We start from the raw sequence: 20,801 nt of genomic DNA, 5'->3' as shown, positions 1-20,801 counted from the left end.
GAGAAAAGTCAAGCGTGCAGCTGCCAAGATGCAACTTGCCACCAGTTTGGCCATATTTCAGAGCTGCAACATCACTGGAGTGCCCAAAAGCACAAGGTGTGCAATACTCAGAGACATGGCCAAGGTAAGAAAGGCTGAAAGACGACCACCACTGAACAAGACACACAAGCTGAAACGTCAAGACTGGGCCAAGAAATATCTCAAGACTGGTTTTTCTAAGGTTTTATGGACTGATGAAATGAGAGTGAGTCTTGATGGGCCAGATGGATGGGCCCGTGGCTGGATTGGTAAAGGGCAGAGAGCTCCAGTCTGACTCAGACGCCAGCAAGGTGGAGGTGGAGTACTGGTTTGGGCTGGTATCATCAAAGATGAGCTTGTGGGGCCTTTTCGGGTTGAGGATGGAGTCAAGCTCAACTCCCAGTCCTACTGCCAGTTTCTGGAAGACACCTTCTTCAAGCAGTGGTACAGGAAGAAGTCTGCATCCTTCAAGAAAAACATGATTTTCATGCAGGACAATGCTCCATCACACGCGTCCAAGTACTCCACAGCGTGGCTGGCAAGAAAGGGTATAAAAGAAGAAAAACTAATGACATGGCCACCTTGTTCACCTGATCTGAACCCCATTGAGAACCTGTGGTCCATCATCAAATGTGAGATTTACAAGGAGGGAAAACAGTACACCTCTCTGAACAGTGTCTGGGAGGCTGTGGTTGCTGCTGCACGCAATGTTGATGGTGAACAGATCAAAACACTGACAGAATCCATGGAGAGCAGGCTTTTGAGTGTCCTTGCAAAGAAAGGTGGCTATATTGGTCGCTGATTTGTTTTTGTTTTGTTTTTGAATGTCAGAAATGTATATTTGTGAATGTGGAGATGTTATATTGGTTTCACTGGTAAAAATAAATAATTGAAATGGGTATATATTTGTTTTTTGTTAAGTTGCCTAATAATTATGCACAGTAATAGTCACCTGCACACACAGATATCCCCCTAAAATAGCTAAAACTAAAAACAAACTAAAAACTACTTCCAAAAACATTCAGCTTTGATATTAATGAGTTTTTTGGGTTCATTGAGAACATGGTTGTTGTTCAATAATAAAATTATTCCTCAAAAATACAACTTGCCTAATAATTCTGCACTCCCTGTATTCTGTGGGTGTGTGTTTACAGCTATACTATACATAGACATACAACCTTTCAATGAACTAAAACTGTGTGTATGAGGCATGCAGAAAAGCAGAACTAAGTGTCTTGCTAAATGATAAGAACAGGAACTTGCAATAGGTCATGTCTCAGACGAACATTTAAAAGTGTGAAGTTTTGCACTTTTAAGAAACACAACAATCAAGTTCCTAAAGCTATAATGGAAATTATAACGCCGAGGCTGCTTCCTCTCATCTCATGGTACACAAGTGCACACAGAATCTTATCAGACCTAATAAGGATATCCTTTTTATCAGCATACAAATGATTATATGTTCCTAAGCACAAATGACAATATAAAAAATATCAATTCCAACACTTACCAGGTACTATGACCTAATGGAAAATCATGAAAACCGTGGTGAACCATACAGAGTCGATCTGAGAAGCTACTAATGAAACGGGCTTATGTGTGCTTGATTATAAACCGTAGGTCTAAAATTCTCTCCCCTCAGGTGGGACAGACCACATACTGTGTGAAAGTTGACAATGTAGCGTCTAAGGTGACATGTTGAAGTCACCCGAGATAGCAATGAAGGCACATGGAGCTGTGGGGTTAGCAGGGGGAGGAACATGGACTGCCAACAAGCTCACATGGATAGATTCCCTGGGCAAATAATATGACCTGAGTTCAACAGCATAAAGTTCAGTGTCTGGGCAATAAATCCACTCTTTGATTGTAGGTAAGCAAGTACACCACCGGTTGTTTAAAAAAAAAGGCAAACCCCCTCCTTTCTGCTTACCTCTGTCTGTCGGCCTGAACGGTGTGGAACCCTTCCACAGATGTGTTCTCATCGGGAATATCCTGGTGCATCCATGATTCAATTAAGTTTAACACCTGAGGTTCCCTTTGACTCCAAGCTATCACTGTTAGCTCATCCATCTTGTTTGCTACCATGACTGGTTTGGTGGTGGGTCAGTAATAGAGAGGCATAGACCTATGAAAGCCAGGCAACAGCACCCTGACTGCCATTAGATATTGAGATGCAATCCTTGGACTCATTGTCAGACCCTACGATGGTGGAGTGATTCCTGGGCTCCTTAGGTACACAACAATGCCTGGCCTCATGTGGCAGGAGTATACAGGCAGTTCATGGAGGATGAAGAAATTGATACCATTAATTGCCCCCCAAGCTCACCTGACCTAAATAGCACAACTAATCCAGTACAACACCTGGGAAAATTTGTTAAATCCATCCCACACCTCACACTCTTCAGGAGCTCAGTGATGCCCTGGTCCAGAGGAGGAGATACCCCAGCACACCATCCATTTCCTCATTAGGAGCATGCCCCAATGTTGTCCAGCTTGGATAAAAACATGAATGCATGAATTCATTTTTCAGTCAAGAGATGCTATCGGATTTTAAAACATGGAACACTGAAATCAAAGTCATTTTAAGTGCATATTCAGCAGCTTCTGGGTGGTACCTGGGACTCTGTCAGATAAAAGTGTTATAAAAATTAATGGTTATGGGATTTGATAAGTGTTTGATTATGTGTCTCTGAATAAAGTACAAATATGATTTAAATAAATTTCCCCAAAAGCAGTTACAGAAATGCATCTCACCTCAAAGCCTCAAATGTTATTATTTTACTGCACATACACAAAATTACACAACTTTATAGCTTTGCTCAAGGTTAAATCCAAAGTGACTGCACAATCCAATCCCATGCTATTTCACATTATGGATACAGTAAATTAAAGAATACACAGTCTTCATCTTTATTATATAATCATGAGTAGAACTATAAGCTCACCAACACATAGTTCGAAACTGTTGCACAAAATCATGTTTGGTTTCCCAGTTGTTCCCAAGCTGCTGACTGGTTTTTTGGAGCTGGGGCGGGACAAGCAGCATCTTTGCCATTACTGTTATTAATGGTTTTTTGAGTTACGTGTCTCCCTCTAAAAATATCCCTGAATATGAACATAACATGACATCCTCCTGTAAGCTGATCACTCTAATCTGGTTCTTCTAGAATGAACGGGAGTGCGAGTGCTTGCCGGGGTATGTAGGTAATGGAGTCCAGTGTTTGGAGAAGATGGTGCCCCCTGTTGACCGCTGCTTGGAAGACAATGGAGGCTGTGACCCTGTGGCGATCTGCAAGGACCTGCATTACCACGGTAAGACATGTGAATGCAGTGAAGCCATGAACTGCAGTGTAGCCACGTGTCACATCTGCTGAGTGGGAGCCATGTTGGCTCCCAGTCCTACTCTATTGCAGTTTCCATGGTAATCAGACTGATTCTAAAGCAGATGACCTTTGTAGCATCTATGTTTCCATGGTGACATTATGGCTAGCATTGTTTATTATAAAGGACTTCCAATTGTTTATTTATTTGTTTTTCTGGGGCTGGTAAACAAATGTCAGCTCTGAGTTGAGCTCATTAGGATTTGGAGCTCGTTAAGGCTTGTTAAACATGGAGCTCATTAAAGGCTCAAAGGCTGTTATTACTTCCAACCTGATCTTCATTAATCAGGGTATACAGATAATTAGGAATTCACCATAAATGATCTGTTCAGAGTTACCCTTTTAATGAAGTTTGTGGGATATAAGCACCTGCCACCCAACCAGAGAAAAGGATTTTCTTCCAAAAATCAAATGTATGCATTTTTTCAGGTCTGTAGTGAAATAAGCTGTAGAGAAATCTGCCCTCATGTCTCTTTCCAGAAATCATGACCTATTTTTTAAACAAAAATCCTCAAACCTTGAAAAATCCATTGTTTCCCCCACTGTCCACATCCATAGATTGCAAATTTAAAAAACAAAAGAAAACATTACAGTCCAGATGAGGGGGATGTTGCTGACTTTGAAATCTTGCTGCTCTGAGTTCAGAATGATAGCCATTGCCATGCTTGTGAAACACAGTTCATACTAAAAATGACGTCAAACCTGCTGGAGTACAATACATTTTAATGTTGGTTCGGCTCGTCACACAGCTCCTAATCAGGCACTCAGAACATGGCGGCATTGTAGTCATTCTCTGTAAGTTGTTACAAGGCTATGTTCATGTCACAGTTCCCACGAACAAAAAAAATCAATCACAAGCACCCGTAACTGCACGAAAGCCAGCAAAAAAGCACTGCAGGTCATGAAACAGCAGAAATCATTGTTGGTACAAGGAGCTGAAGTTGTTAGAGCTGTTGTATCGTTCACTTTGTGAAAAAGACTAAGCATTCCAAAAAGATAATACACACACTGGACACCATTTGTTTAAGCTTGTGAGGTGAGATTTTACTCTGTTTGCACAGTGGCAGTAAAGGTGTTGATGAGCTATTTCTGTCATTTGAACTTCTTGTCACAGGAACATAAACAAGTTTTTTGTAGAAAAAAAAATAGTCCCCGAGGTTATGTAACATTTAATTGATTCGTGCTTTACTCATCAGAACTTAAACACCAAGTAATTACATCATATTAAAAGAAAAGCAGATGTTTCTACTGAATCTGGGGTTGAATGTCTCTTGGATTTGTTCAGCATCGGATCAAATCGTGTTTTTCACTCGTAGAGTTCATATTTGTTGTACAGAATGGTGCAGAAATCTGAGGGAAGTTAACGTGATTGTCGTGCTTCAGAAAACAGAGCCGGAGTCTTCCACCTGCGCTCTCCAAAGGGGAAGTACCAGATGAACTTCAGTCAGGCCGACGCCGAGTGCAAGGCTGAGGGCGCCACATTGGCTACCGTTAAACAGATGGGAGACGCACAGCAGGTAAACCTACCTACTGAAAGGGTTTACATAAAGATATCAACAGGTCGATGCACCTGAGTCAAATATGTGGTATACCTATGAGAAAAAAGGAAAATGAAATAAAAGTTTGTGAACCTGCACCAGCAGGGTTTTTCTACAGATTCTGTCTTCATTATAAAGACACACCCCCTTCACGGTCAGTTAGGCTGACGGGGAAGCATTCAACAGTTTTCAAGAAAAGCAGCAAAGCAGCCAACTCAAACCTTTGTTAGTGAAAGAGTACTTGAAAACAAAAATGTCACGTCCTTTTCGGTGCTCTCAAACTCATTGAGTAGCATGCCACATTTTTCAGGAGCTCTGCAGGTACTACAGTTTTTTAACACTAAATGACACACTAAAAATCACCTGCACGGCCAATAGAAAAGCTTCTTCACTTCAGCTGTATTAGAACCTGAACTGTGAGCAGTGCATGGTAACTGTGAGACGTTATCAGATGGCAAATGTTGTCCATGGCTGTGGTCAGATAATCTGTTTTATTTTAAAAGGCCCCTAACTGAGTGAAGTGACCAGGAAGTATCTGCCATAATGGTAGTTGTTGAATTCTTCAGATATTCAGAAAAGATGGTTCAAACGGGAAGAAGATAATGATGCTGCACAGTTTAAAGTGACACACTAGGAAAAAGAAACTTTGTACCTTTGTGGGACTTTATGCAACTTATGAAGTTGCTGCTTTGTGTGATTTATTTAAATGTTAAGAATAAATAAAGATAAAACTGAATTAAAGGTTCAGTATACTTCAACCTTGCATTAGTTGTGTGTTGATTGTAAGCATTGCTGTGTTTCCAGCCTTTAGGATTATTAATAACTTGGCATCAGTCACAGAAAACATTAACAAACGCTGGAGTTACAATGATCATCTCTCTAGCAGGAAGAGAAAATACGAGCTGACAATTTGACATGTCAGCTAAAGCCAGAGTGACTGTCTGTGGGTTTTGTGGTATTATTAACTGCTGTTCTGAATATTGCTAAGCTGGAGTCTTGGACTTCTGCATTTGGATCTTTACTCCCACATTTCCTGACAGTGACATCGTATCATTTCATTTAATAAGCTGCCTTTGCCTTTTTCTTTCTAATTTCAGCTTTGAAAAGATACTTTTTTTTTTTACCATTTGTGTGAAATAACATGGTCAGGACACATGGGGTGTTAAGATGTGCCTTTTGTAGTTCACCTTCAGGATGTTGTAGTTTTAACGCAGCACACTCATGCCAGCAACAAGTCCAAGTCCTCCTTCACACTTTCACTCGACCTCATGACAGTTTCCATCATGGTAAAGTGGAGGAGGGAACTTTCTGGATTTTTACTCCACAAGCCAAGGTGCCCTTTAACTGATTCCCAGACAGCAGGAGGAACGTTAGATTAATCACAAGCTTAAAAACACACGCAGGATGTGAGTTTTCAGTTTTCTTGTGATATTTAAGATATTACCAGTCACTTCAGGAGATTTTAGTTTAGTTTTAGTTCAAGGCAGAAATGTAAATCAAGCTTTATCTCAAGACTTTTTTCCCTGGCCCTGACAGCTCGGGATGCATCTGTGTGTGGCTGGCTGGCTGGACGGGGGGAAGGCGGGATACCCGACCCGCTACCCCTCGGTCATGTGTGGAGACAACCACGTGGGTCTCGTATTGTACAAAGAACCCATGGACCAGAGCAGCAAGTATGACGCCTACTGCTACAGGCTCAGAGGTGAATCTGTGTGTGTGTGTGTGTGTGTGTGTGTGTGTGTGTGTGTGTGTGTGTGTGTGTGTGTGTGTGTGTGTGTGTGTGTGTGTGTGTGTGTGTGTGTGTGTGTGGACAGAAGCAGGTCCTCCCTGATCTGTACTCCCACTTTAATGTGTTGTTTACTTTGCATTGGACTTTAATGCTGTTGCTCTGTGAGCCATGCTATCTTCAATGATTCATAAAACAGCGAATAATGAGGTAAAAAGCATAAAGCACAACCGCGGAAAACAGTCATTCTGAGTCCTAGGCTGGAGTGTGTTAACCTTGAGTCACAGCATTGGCTCATGTACATGCTTAACTCAAGGTGAACATACTGAGCTGATTGAATGTTCAGCTCACAGTTTGTAAAAAACGATTTTTGTGTGTGCAGATGTCTCATGTGCGTGCCCTCCTGATTACGTTGGAAATGGAGATTTCTGTAACGGCGTCCTGACCAGCGTCCTTGCAACGTACAGCAACATCTCCATCTTTTACAAGGTGAGTGTTTTGGGTTGAGGAGACGAACGCTCTCTCTGGTTTGAAGATTAGGCTTCAAAACGTCTGATAAAGTTGGATCACTGACCCAGACGCTTCTCTTAGTTATAGCTTTAGCTGTCTGTTCAGGCTGTTGGAGTCTCTCTCTATTCCTCTTCTCTCCTCTTTGCTCCATCCGTCCCACAGCTGCTACCCATTAGATGCCTGTCCCTCCCTGAGCCTGCTTCTTCTGGAGGTCTCTACATGTTAAAGAAAAATGAAGGAAAGACATGGCTTATAATTTGCTAACAAAAATTCATACTGAGAGTAATACTGCATTATTGAAGTAATATTGAAAGTATTTATTCAGTACTTAACCATGATGCCCAACTCACAGCATCTGTTAAAAGTTTCTAGTAAACTATTAACCAGCTAGCTAGACTCACAAACCAGAATCATGAATAAAAACACTATTTTCTGTTGACTAATGTCACCTTAGCTGATGTTTATCGCCCAAAAAGGAGCTCCATAGATCAAATTTTTTAGGGTCTTAAAGCTTTTGTTATGATTTCCCTCCTCTTTATGACAAATATAAGCACCTAAAATGTTAATGTAGCCACTGTTAATTGTGCGTTAGCACCTTTTTAACAATCAGGGTCTCAAAATCTATCATTGAAACTGGCTCAGTTTTGTAGTTGTAAGCTGCTGCTGTCTGTATTGGCCCAATACTATTGGGGCTCCACGTGGAAAAGAGCAGCCAGAGTAACTGCAAACATTGATTGTGAGTCTTCACAAAGATGGAAAACGACACAGGAAGATGGCGCCTAAACTAAAATCAGTGGAGGCACGGCAGCAGGAGTAATCAGGAGGTACAGAACGAGCCGAAGTGCCTCTAATCAGAGCCCCAGGAGTGGCCCTGCTAAAATGACTCCACTAACAGCGTGCTACTCGATCAGTCTGCAGCTGAAAAACACACGGGCCGCTGCTTCAGACCTGGCAGCCATCGCTGGAAAGCAGAGTTTCTGTGACAACTCAGTGCCCACTGTCATTCAGTAATGAAGACAGAAAAAAACTTTCAGCACATTTCAAAGAGACCAAAGTGAGTCACCAGTCAACTGTCTCAAGCTGCGTTGCCGGCATGATTAAATCTTTTTCATTTCTATTTTTAAAGGATTTCAGGGTCAATAAAAACTAATCTGAATTCATCATTTAATGATATCTATAGAGCTTTAATAGATCTATAGACATCAAAGGGAACAGCTAATAAGTCAAGGCTCAGTTTAAACACATAAAAAAAAGCCATGTGAGAGGAAATATGTTCAGCTCAGTTATGAAAAATTAAAGTTGGTTGAAAATTGTGTGTTTTGTGTCACAGAAGGAAAAAACTTCAGCTGTGTTTCTCTGATGAGGGAGAGGGACCCAAATCTAACATTTTCATATTTTAAACACTAAGTTTAGAAACTCTAACTTTAACCCTGTAACACTAAGTGTTTTTGGCACCTCAGAAGTGTTATTGCTTTAACATTAACGTTACTATATGTCTTTGTTTAAGATAAACTTTAAAATTGATAAATTGTTTCAATTGTCAGAAAGTTCAATGAACACAGTTTTCCAGTCAAAAGAAAAAAAAATTCTGGCAATTTTTTCATGGTTTAGGTTTTACTGGATTAAATCAAATACATTTAATTGTCAGGTAACATTTTGTCCTTATTTATTTACTTATTTTTTAACCTTTCGTTTTTGCTTTCCCGTCTTTTGAATTTCAACCAGCTACCCCCAGTACAGTTTATACAATATATGCAAGAGCTTAGATGGAAAAAGGGAGGAGTCTCTCCCAGCTCTAACTGCTCCCTCTGAAGGCATGCTTGCCAGTCAAACCTGTTATCAGCAGCTCTTCCCTAATCTGTGTACTTGGTAACTAAACTTGGTCCCAAAGGATCTGTTAATTTTTTAGGCTAGAGTCACTTGTAAGACCCTTTGAGGGATGTTAATAATGTGTAATAATACACAGGTTTTCACCTTTACAAGGTAGACGTTTTTAATGCAGGATATTCATCTGATATTCATCAAATCATCTTGAATGTATAATCTGAAACATCAAAAATGAGCAGAGAAAAAGCCTAAAAATATAAACCCAATTTGTGAGTCCACAGTTGATCCCTCTGCTGTCTCTGCCGAAATTCCCAACTGTGAAATCTTAGATCTGATCTTCTGTTCTGCTAATCTCACAGGAGACAAAGAGAAGAACAACTCCTCTCTCTCCTCCCTCACTTTGATGACCGTATCATACAACTATGACATTTATCACTGTATTTTAACTCATCCCATTTTGCTTTTCTCTTTCTCTCTCTCTCTCTGACCTTGTGCATACATGATTCAAAGCAACACTAAAACCACATTTTCTTATCTTCTGTGTTGGCTTTAACATGATCTATCATGAACTCCATAAAACATGAATATATTTTCCTTCATGTCTCATTCAGTTTATGCTATTTTACTTCAACAGGATTTATCATCAGCTCAATCTCACGACTATCCATTTCATCATTTCATTACTTCTTTTATTAAATCATACATGTTAAAGTCAGACATTCTCTGAATATTTGCTTAGTTATTCTGACAAATCACTAAAGGCTGTTTCTCCTTCGGACAAGATCTGGGCTTTGCAATGTTTACACTCTTCATTGGCACAAAAAAATCACAGCACAGAAGTGCACACACACACATCACAGTAAGAGGTTAGGACTCAGGTATTAGAAACATTTAATTCTAATGATTATATTCTCATTTAACTATTTGTGATTATAATATAAGGAAATCTGTATCATTTTAATGTTCTGAGATGTCTCTTTGTCTATGGACAAAGAGGAAATTACTTCATGCTGAAACTCACCTGGATAAGATCCAGGCACCTTTCAAAATAAAAATAAACACACATTAAATTCTTGTTCATTGTTCATCATAAATTCTTTCACTTAAACTTACCGTTGTGAATATTTTCCTAACGAGTCAAATAAAAACATTTCGTAGTTTTCTAAAGGACTGTGAGATTTTAAGAAAACAGATGTGTCACCTGCTGAAGATAATGAGCTCTGGAAGAAGTCCAGTTAATGAGAAGAGAAGGCAGCTGCTTCCAGCTGAACAACACAGAGGCTCAGTGTCCACTGATCTACCTCAAAAAAAGATGTAGGAGGATTCAGTTCAGGAATGTGGCGCTCCACAAAGCTACAGATCTCCTCCGGTCTTGTAATTACAGAGAAACTGTCAAAAGTTAAAGCTTGGGACATATTTATAAAGTTTTTATATATATATTTATTCTATTTTGCTTAAAGCTGGTTTCTGCTGACAACACAAAACCTGACCATGGCCTTTTCTACTCTTCTGGCTTCCTGTCAGTTTCAAGTCTTGTCATCTCTTCAGCCCCATGCGCCCTTTAACCTTTTCATCAACAAGGAATTCGTCTTTTTCTGTTTAAAACACAAGTGGGAATGTGGCGTCTTCTGGCAGAACATTTATAACACAAAGGATCAAGAGCCTCCAGGGGCTAATGAATGTAACTTCCATGCCCATTTCCATAGCAATGTTGTATTAGATTCGTTTTCAAGTCTCAATAATACCAAGATTCAGTTCAATTCAACTTTATTTATATAGCAGCAGTTCACAACAACAGCTTTATACTGTAAGGTAAAGATCCAGTCATAGGACCTGGCGTCCACATATGTGGACATCACATTTTGGGTTATTTAGACCAAAATACTCAATTTTGCTCTACAAGCACCTGATATCCACTTACAAGGACATTATACTGCTACTGTTCTATCAAAATTTTAAACGAATATCCTCATACGTGGTTCTCATTTTACTTAGAAACAAAATTAGGTAAAAAAAAAAAATCTGGCAATTCTTTGTTTTTACATTCATCAGGTCCCAATCAGCCCAAATATCAAAGAGAAATAAAAAATGCATGTCGTGGAAGAGTTCGGGTCTTAGGAGGTTAAAGAAAAAATACAATAATCACACAAACCCTTTGAAAGCAGTGCTTGGCAATAGTGGGAACGAACGTTTAACAGGAAGAGGCCTCCAGCAGAACCAAGTTCAGGAGGGAGCAGCCAATTAAGGGTCACATGATCCAGTCCTAACTATAAGCTTCATCAGAAAGGAAAGTTTTAAGCCTAATCTTAAAGCAGGCAAGCCTAATAGCTGAAAACTCTGCCTCCTATTCTGCTGTACAGAACCACAGCTAAGCCTTTTGATTCATTTAAAAAAAACAAACTTTTCAGTTGAAACTATAAAACATTAGGTAAATGGAGTTAGCCCCAGAGATTTCTGAATGATTCACCCCAGGAAAACCTACTATTTTTCAGAGTTCACTACACTATTTGTAAACTAGTTAACTCTGAGCATGTCACTTTTATGACGTATAATTTATGCAGTTATCTGCTTATACTTTTTAAGAGTTCATAGAATATGACTGGTTACATTTTACCAATTTTTGTTTTATATGTTTAAAAACAAATATATATGAGGAAAGAGAGACGGTGGTGAGGTGTGCAGTAGGGTGAAATGGGGTCAAGGTGGTGGTGGGATTACATGGGGGATCAGCTCTGAGAGCCGTAATGGACAATATGACAGATGAAGTCAGGCAGGAGTCTCCTGGGACTATAATGGTTGCAGACGACACTGTGATCTGTAGTCAGAGTAGGGAGCAGGTAGAAACCCTGGAGCGGTGGAGGGAGAGGAATCAGTCAGTAGAAGGAAGACAGAATACATGTGTGTGAATTAGTGGGAGACAGGGGTAGCAGTGAAGCTGCAAGGAGTTGAAGGTAGATCAGTTTAAACACAAGGTTGACCATCTAAAACAGTGTATAAGAGAGGCATTGTGGAGACGAGTGTCAGGAGTGATTTGTGACAGAATGGGAAGGCCTGCAAGATGGTAGTGCGATCTGCTGTGATGTATGGTCTGGAGACAAACATACATCACAGCACTGACAAAACGACAAGAGGTCCAGGACCCCCTGTCTGGAGGCAGAGCTGAAGATGCTAAGGTGCTAAGATTTTCATTCAGAGTGATGAGAATGGACAAGATTAGAAACAGTCTTGTCCATTCTCGTGGACAAGATGTGGAGGAGGATGTGGTTGGTGGTGAGGATACTAGAGATAGGGTGAGATGGAGGCAGATGATCCGCCAAAAGAAGGACAACGACCAGGACAGCTCTCTCTGTCCTGGTCGTTGTGTCCTTGGGCAAGACACTTTACCCTACCGCCTACTGGTGATGGCCAGAGGGGCCGATGGCGCGATATGGCAGCCTCGCTTCTGTCAGTCTTGTCATGGCCGAGGCCGCCTCAACAGAGAAAGGACTCAAATGCTGGACGCCGAACAGCACGTAAGTAGTTTTAGAGACAACCTTTATTTTCTCAGTAAGTGTTCATAAACAGGAAACTGGAATGTGCGTTTAACAAGTGCAAAATGCCACAACTAAACCAAAGGGGTTTTAAGCAGCCTGGGCTAAGTAAGCAATCTGGTGTTGGTCAGTGGAAACAGCAGTTCCGGGGATTGGGCTGGAGGCAGAGTCAAACTGGGTCCGGGGTTAGGTTCAGAGTCACTGTAAATAGAGTACAGACGTTCAGGTATGGCTCAGGAGGAATATGGGCAAGCTGTTCGTTCTGAATTTTCCTTAGCACTGCGTACTTGCCGCGGGTGGTCTGTAGTGGCGTGGAGGGGTGGGTGGTCCGGGTGAGTGGTCTGAAATTCCTGGTGTTGAGGCAGGGAGGCAGGCAGGTGAGTCGGGTGAACAGCCCGTGGGACTGTCAGGTGGTCCAGCGTCCGGATTGGAGCTCTTTGGCGGAGATTTGTGTCTGGCAACTTGGTGCGTGGCTGTCAGAGAAACACACAATGAGTCAAGGTAGTTTACAAAGCGTGTGCGAAATCACAGTGGTGGCCTGCACTAACTAGGGTTAGCTGAGAATCTGGCGAAGAGAGGTTGAGTGCGCTGGCCTTATGAGTCCCCGGCTTAATTACCCACAGGTGTGAGCAATCAGCAGAATACTGAGGCCCCTCCCAGGGGTGGAGATACCGACTCGGAGGGAGACACCCTGGCACACACCCGGACGATGACAAGTCTGCCCCAGGGCAGCTGTGGCTACAACTGTAGCTTGCCTCCACTAGTGTGTGAATGTGAGAGAGAATGAATAGTGGAATTGTAGAGCGCTTTGGGTGCCTAGAAAAGCGCTATATAAATGCAATCCATTATTATTATTATCCATTTTCTGCTCTTGCTCTTGACGAAGGCGGTCGCACTTTTCTCCTCTCCTCCTCCTCCTCTCCCTTAGCTTCCCTGCTTAGCCTCTTATGTCCTTGTCTAGTCTCGTGTTTTTTGTATTACTTTTCCCTGGAACACTCTCTCACAGTCTGTTCTCTAAAACCTAAAAGAGGAATTATGGATTGGATCAACTGGTCCCTAAATGCAATTGACACCCCTTTCTCAACAAGAAGTCTGGGCTTGGGTGAGCCTGAGTGCTGAAGATATCTACCTATTCGGAACCATGGTAACAGGGTTCTGGCTGATCGGAGCTGGCTTGGCCCTGACTTATCGAAGAATTAAGAAAGCGGAACCGGCTGTTCAAACCCCCACAAGGCTGCCCGCTGGGATTGAAACGATGGGAGAGGCGTGAGTTTCTCAAAATGGGCTCATTGAGTGCAGCATGGATAAGATCTTGGAAAGGCTACGGCTGCTGTGAATACTCAGAATAAGATCTCTGACTGCAGACTGGATACATCTCGGAAGGGCTCGCTCGGAATAACATCTCTGAGCGGAAATTGGATGACATCTCGGGGAGGCACACTGTCGTGAGTTCTCAGAATCGGCTCCTTGAGCACAAGAAATGACAACATCACAGAACGCAAGTATGGCAAAGCTCGCGGCTCTCCAACGGGAGATTGAGAGACCAGAGTTGGACTGTAGAACTGCTTTGAAATTCATATGAGCTGTTCGCACTAAAGTAAAAACCACCATCACTTATGCGGATACCCCTTTGGCGCCAGCTGCGGTCTCAAGGCTGGAGCTGAACAACAACACCCTGATAACGACTGTGTTTAGATTGTTCCTTCCCATTCCATGCAGGCCACCTGGGTTGGCTGGAAGACTGTTTACTTAGCCTAGCAGGGCGAAGGACACTGTCTCAGCTGAACTCTGGACACGCACACACATACATATACACTGATATGCACACACTCATCCCCCGTCCCTATTCCAAAAGCCTTCGATGCTTATTCCCTTCCGATGCTGACGGTGGATCAAGGAGACCAGCGCACGCAGGCCCGGATGTACTGTCTAATTCGGCTGTCTCTCACCCTTTACCCACCCCTGTTGCTTGTCATGTGTTTCTTTGGTGTATTAAGGTTTTTTTTCATGTGCTATGTGCAGAGGTGTTTTTTTTCTGTTCTCAAACTGATCTCCCTGTTGGAGCTCAGTCTGGGGGGAGTTATTTTTTCCTCCTTATCTTTCCTCATGTGGTGCATTTTCCATTGTTATACCTCTCTGACCTGTCTTCCCCACGTGATGCTTTGTGTAATGTATGTATGGTCGGAGGGTAAGATGGCACCGCCATTGCGTGCAATAGGTCGGCAGCCTTATGAAATTTCCCCTTGTGGGACTAATAAAGGTATATCAAATCAAATCAAATTATAAATTGAAAAAAGTCACTGTCCTTTCTCTTTGCAGATGTTGTTGGAGTACAGCGGCACGTCCTCAGAGGGCAGTCAACTTGTCAAGTTTCTTTCTCACAGGAAGGCTGAAGTCACGCTGTTTGTCCCTCATAACACCGGCTTTGCTCCAAATCAGGTGAAATAAATAACACAACGCTTCAGTAAATGCTTATCATTTCTTAGATTAATTAGGGCTGTCAAATATAAGCAACTTAGCATTTTTTTTTTATGCTAAACCTTTACAGTTAATATATATAACTGTAATAAGTAAGTATTAATCTAGTAAAGTAACATAAATAAAAAAGCTTTCCACAACAAATAAAAATCCAGACAGGGAAACTAGTACGAAAATTAATAAAAATATAAGCGTCCCACAGCTTGAGCCCCATAGACCTCCATCACACAGTGACTACAAACTAGTAAAACACACTAGTGATTCATATTATTCTTTTTTAAGGTAGATTAGGTTTAGATATATTTAGCCTACATTCCTGAATGAAATTTAGAAAATGCCATTTTCTCTTTAACCAATTTAATTTGTGAAACTTTGAGAGTAGTATTTGAAAGCATTTGTTTTATTCACCATGTTTAAAGTTAAAACCATAAGGAAATTAAAAGCATTTGTTGCCATATTCATATTAATATAAATGATTGAGAGAATCAACTTTTAATTGTTTCTTATAAAATGTATTAAATGGCAGTGCGTTGTGACACAGCTGTCAGTGAACTCAGTTTCTGTTTTGTTTGTGTATAGTCTTTGTCTGGAAGAGACCTGGAGTATCACATCTCAGCCAATCGGAGCAGATGGCCATTTAAGGAGCTGAATCATCAGACGGTCATCACATCGAGGCTCGGGTTCAACCTCACTGTTACTCAGGGCAACAATGAGGTCAGAGGACACACACACACACACACACACACACACACACACACACACACACACACACACACACACACACACACAGAGTTCCTCCAGTTTTAGTTGACAAAATATAATTTTGCTGACAAAAATTATTGATAAACTAAATTAACACTGGTTTAATATCAACATGGTGAAAATCCAATACAAAATATGAAAAAATAGCATCACTACTGTTGAAAAGTAATCAGATATAATTACTGAGAGAAAGAGCTGATGAGAGTACCTGTAAGTTACAAAAATGAAATACCTTTGTATTTATTTTGCAGATTGGCTATATTGTACATTTTGTACATATTGTATATTGTACATTTACATCATTGTAGTATTAAGTTTAATACGTTACAGTCTAAGCAGCATTTAGATATATGTATGATCAGTTATGTACTTTTTCAAACAACTTACTGTTACATATCCCTGTTCCTTTTGTTTTGGCACAAGAAAAAAAAAATCACAAACAAGAAAGTCACAAACACAGCTGGAGTGTTTTTGTCTCCTTCTGACAGCTTGAAACCAAACTGCATTTGTGGATCGTATCCAGAGGTTTATGTTCACTCAGGTCAGCCAGCGAGATGGAGGCTGGCTGTGGAAGCGGAAGTGTTCGTGTCATTTTGTGTTGGGAGTGATAATAAGTCTTTGAAAGCTTTGCTTTGCATTTTGAAGTGCGGCCAAGTAAGCACAGCTCCACAAACTCTGGTGGTGTGCCAGACGTGTTGTGGTAGAGAATAATGCTGATTTTATAGCTCCGTAACCACAGCTGCTTTTGGCACTGTGCTTGTTCATTCTTACTCTCACTGGAATGAACAAGCTTGCTACTGCTGCTTATGTGATGGAGGAGATGCTACAAAGTTCACTATGCAATGAGATAAAGTCAACACACTGAGGGAACATGGTGTGTTTTATTTTTGGTGACAAAGGTACTTAAACAACTTACCTTTTTCACAAACTAACATTACAAATTACTTCTTAATTGCAAAATGTGGTGAATTACTTGAACTCGTTGCGTAGTGAGTTTATCTCCTCCAGTACCTAACCAGCTTGTTAATTTCCCTCTGGGTGGAAGCTTAACTAGAAGGTAGCCTGCTAGCATATTGGTGGTTCATCACAGTCTGGAGTAGAGATTATTAGCATATCAGACACTTATATAAAGGCCGTCTTCTCCACCATCACTTTAGCTGTCACTGCCCTGCTCATTGAAGACTGGAGACATTCTACAATGCAGGCCTCGTACTTGGCATGTTAGTTTGTTTAAGCAGTTTGCTTTACATAATTTCCTCAAGGATTAATAAAGTATTCCATATGATATATAAATACCCCCCCCCCCCCCCCCCACACACACACACACACACACACACACACACACACACACTGTCTCAATTATTATACCATGCCATTTTTTGTATGCATCATCTCAAAAGCATTGACATTCTTATAGCTAAGCAAATGAACTTAAAATGTACTGCCATGTTTATTGTGGTTGATTTTCGATCCCTCAGAGCTCTAAACTGGTGAATGAGCGGTTGCTGCTGGAGTGGGACATTCCTGCCATAAACGGGATCATCCACATCATTGAGGCCCCGCTGACAGCACCTCCCCCACCGGTGAGTAAGGATGATTTAATGCAGAACAGCTGACGCCTGCAGCATCAGCTGCTCAGCACGCCTGCACACTTGTGAACGGGCATGTGTCACATGTTCACATGACTTCAGCTTTCCACACAATGCCAAAAAATCTGCTTCGTTAACTATCGTATGGTGAAAATGGAAAGCTCATATTTAAGGTTGCTAACTTGTCTTCTCAAACTAAACCCACACAGGGAACTGTATACAGCGAGAGCTGTGTATGATGGAAAGTAAGGAGTAAGCAAGGATTAATAAGTCATCAGCTTTTGTTTAATTAAACTAAACAAAAATATACATATAAACGTATTTCCTTCACAACATTAAAACTGAATTAACTACTAGATGAAAATCAGGTGCCAAATTAAAAACTTTAATCACAAAGCCTTTTTAAGGAGGCAATTAAAAAATTCCCTTTTGGTTGTCAGGACAAAAGTCTATGCCACTTTGGATTTTTCCTTCGGCTTTTGAAAAGACTTCAAAGGATTCACACGTTGGCTGATGTGATCTTTTATGACTTAATTACAGAGTGTGTGAATGACTTTCAAGTTAGGCCATGTCCACACTAATACGTTTTCGTTTGAAAATGCATCTTTTTCTCTCCATTTTGGCCTTCCGTCCACACTGAGATGGTCTCAGTGTGGACAGCGAAAACTGAGACCTTTTGAAAACAATGACACATTTTAGTCATGTGATGCAGTCAAGTGACCAATTAAACTAAGATAGCGGAGGGCATTATACAGCAGTTGTTTTGTTTGCTCTGAATTTTGACAGCCCTATTAAAGATTAATATCAGTCTGTACATGCTCCACATAGCTTTTCTTCTAATTCTTTAATTCTCACTCGCTTTTGCAACTTTGTACTTTTGTGTTACTCGCAGCAATAACTCCACCTCATTGTTAGTCCATTTAAAAAACTCGGTGGTTTCCTCGACATTTTGCCGCAACGTTTCAAAGAGCTGGAAAGTAAATAAACAGCAGACAGAAATGAGGCAGTTTGAATCGTCTTGCGTCTCATGCATGCGCAGTACTGGAACATAAGCGTTTGCGGCTTTTTCAATGTGGATGAACAACAATGTGAAAACGATAGTGTGGACGCAGAGTGTTTTCAGACGTATACACCTATTTCAAATTTATCAGGGCTGGTGTAGACGTAGCCTCAGTGACTTTCAAGATCACCATGAAATGCACCAGGGCAGGGTCAGAAACCTCCTAAAATGGGGATGATGGATGTAAAAAAATTTTCTCTCAAAGCTTTGAGGAGCCACAGCTCAGGAGCTCGTGAGCAGCATGCCAAGGGTTGCTGTCCTCTGTGCTAGGCGTTAAATACCTGAGACAGTTTTCCTTTCAGAAAATTAAGCACAACTGTTTTAAGTTGGGGTGCTGTGCAGTTGATGGAATAAGTGTGAGTTGGTGGTAGCATCGTTAAAATCTTAGCTTAAACATGCTAAGATTGTTTAGGTCTTAGAACTGAAAATATCATTCATCTAGGCAGCATGGTGGCACAGTGGTTAGCACTGTTGCCGCACAGCAAGAAGGTCCTCAGTTCAATTCCACCATCATGCCGGGGTCTTTCTGTGTGGAGTTTGCATGTTCTCCCCGTGTTTGCGTGGGTTCTCTCCGGGTACTCCGGCTTCCTCCCACCGTCCAAAGACATGCAGCTTGTGGGGATAGGTTAACTGGATAATCCAAATTGCCACTAGGAGTGAATGTGAGTGTGAATGGTTGTCTGTCCCTATGTGTTAGCCCTGCGACAGACTGGCGACCTGTCCAGGGGTTACCCCGCCTTTCGCCCTATGACAGCTGGGATAGGCTCCAGCGCCCCCCGTGACCCTGAAAAGGATAAGCGGAAGCGAATGGATGGATGGAGATTTTGGACGAGATTAAATTACACTTCGTCCCTCTCGTGTGTGTGTGTGGTATGTGTGGAATGAAGTTCGGGTCCTTTCCCAGAGGTCTGAGAGTTTGAGGGTTCAGGTATATTGACTTTTCCTGGGACTGCGCTCTTCATGGAAAGAGACCTCTGATGCTGGGCTGACGCCACTCTTCCAAACTACTAATGCTCCTATTACCACTTGGTACCACTTTACCTTCCACATCTGCTCCAGTTGTTCCTTCAGCCTCTTCTTTATTTTCTTGTGCTCCTTCCCTTAAGTTGCTGTCCACTTCAGTCTTCTGCTCCTCATTAACCATCACTGTGTCTGGTCAGCTGCTTGTCTGCCTGGAACTTGAATTCCTACAGGACCTTATCCATGTTATTGTCAACCATCTTTAGTGGTGGTGCGGAAGTTGAGGACTTGTGTGGTACAGATGTTTCTGTACACTCTACCAGCCAAATCATTGTGCCTCTCACTGTACATGGACTCCTTCAACATCCTTTATTTAGTTTATCCACTGTCACTGTCCTGCACATGTCAAAATTGTCTCGACACTCATATGTAATCTTATTCATCCTAGTTCTTGCAATGAAAATCTTACCATCTTCAGCTCCTCCACCTCCAGCTTGGCCTCCTGTCTTTTTCACTACCATGTTGTAAACCCTCCCTTTTACTATTGCAGCCTGAGGTGGCCATATTAAGGGTTCAGTGCTAGGACGAATTCTATTTATATTATACATGCTTCCCTTGGGCAGTATCATTAGAAGACATAGCACACATTTTCACTGCTATGCAGATGACACCCAGCTCTATCTGTCCATGAAGCCAGGTAACACACACCAATTAGTTAAACTGCAGGAATGTCTTAAAGACATAAAGACCTGGATGGCCGCTAACTTTCTGCTTCTTAATTCAGATCAAACTGAGGTTATTGTACTCGGCCCTGAAAATCTTAGAAATATGGTATCTAAGCAGATTCTTACTCTGGATGGCATTACCTTGGCCTCCAGTAACGCTGTGAGGAACCTTGGAGTCATTTTTGACCAGGATATGTCCTACTGGAGGCTTCTTCCTGTTAAAAGGGAGTTTTTCCTTCCCACTGTCGCCAAAGTGCTTGCTCATAGGGGGTCATATGATTATTGGGTTTTTCTCTGTATCTATTATTGTACGATCTACTGTACAATATAAAGCGCCTTGAGGCGACTTTTGTTGTGATTTGGCGCTATATAAATAAAATTTAATTGAATTAAGGATATCCTACTGTTTAATGTGAGCATTGGTCATGATAACAGTATATATATATGAAATTACAGGGAAGCTCAATAGGCCCAGTTTAACAGCAGAAGTGCTAAATCCTCCTGCTCTCAGAGGGTAAAGAAACATTTTGCTGCACAGAAGAAACAGTTTTTCTCTCTATTGCTTGTTAAAAGTGAGATGAGGCGCTTGCTGTATCGGGAAGAGCTGCAGTTCTAACCATAGCCACCAGGAGGCACCACCACAACCTCCCCCTCTGTTGTGCAGCGCCTCCTGATAGGCTGCCGTTTGTTGTTGCTGG

At 41.5% G+C, this 20,801-nt stretch overlaps 1 protein-coding gene across 2 annotated transcripts in view; it reads left to right on the top strand.

Annotated features, from left to right (window-relative positions):
• The window catches only part of stab1 (stabilin 1), a 185,484-nt gene that overhangs the window by 128,300 nt on the left and 36,383 nt on the right, over positions 1–20,801 (top strand). For both annotated transcript variants that reach the window (XM_085407157.1, XM_085407156.1), the window contains 7 exons: positions 3,186–3,330; positions 4,782–4,915; positions 6,473–6,638; positions 7,045–7,151; positions 14,849–14,968; positions 15,587–15,721; positions 17,248–17,352. In XM_085407157.1, coding sequence (XP_085263283.1) covers positions 3,186–3,330; positions 4,782–4,915; positions 6,473–6,638; positions 7,045–7,151; positions 14,849–14,968; positions 15,587–15,721; positions 17,248–17,352 — 912 coding nt within the window. The remainder of the gene's footprint in view (positions 1–3,185; positions 3,331–4,781; positions 4,916–6,472; positions 6,639–7,044; positions 7,152–14,848; positions 14,969–15,586; positions 15,722–17,247; positions 17,353–20,801) is intronic.

The sequence above is a fragment of the Rhamphochromis longiceps genome, linkage group LG5 (genome assembly GCF_057381845.1).
Source record: "Rhamphochromis longiceps isolate RC_006_pf linkage group LG5, R_longiceps_female_GT1.1, whole genome shotgun sequence".
Taxonomy (NCBI): Eukaryota; Metazoa; Chordata; class Actinopteri; order Cichliformes; family Cichlidae; genus Rhamphochromis; species Rhamphochromis longiceps.
Note: the sequence above shows the minus strand (reverse complement) of the source record. Positions and strands in the feature narration are given on the sequence as shown.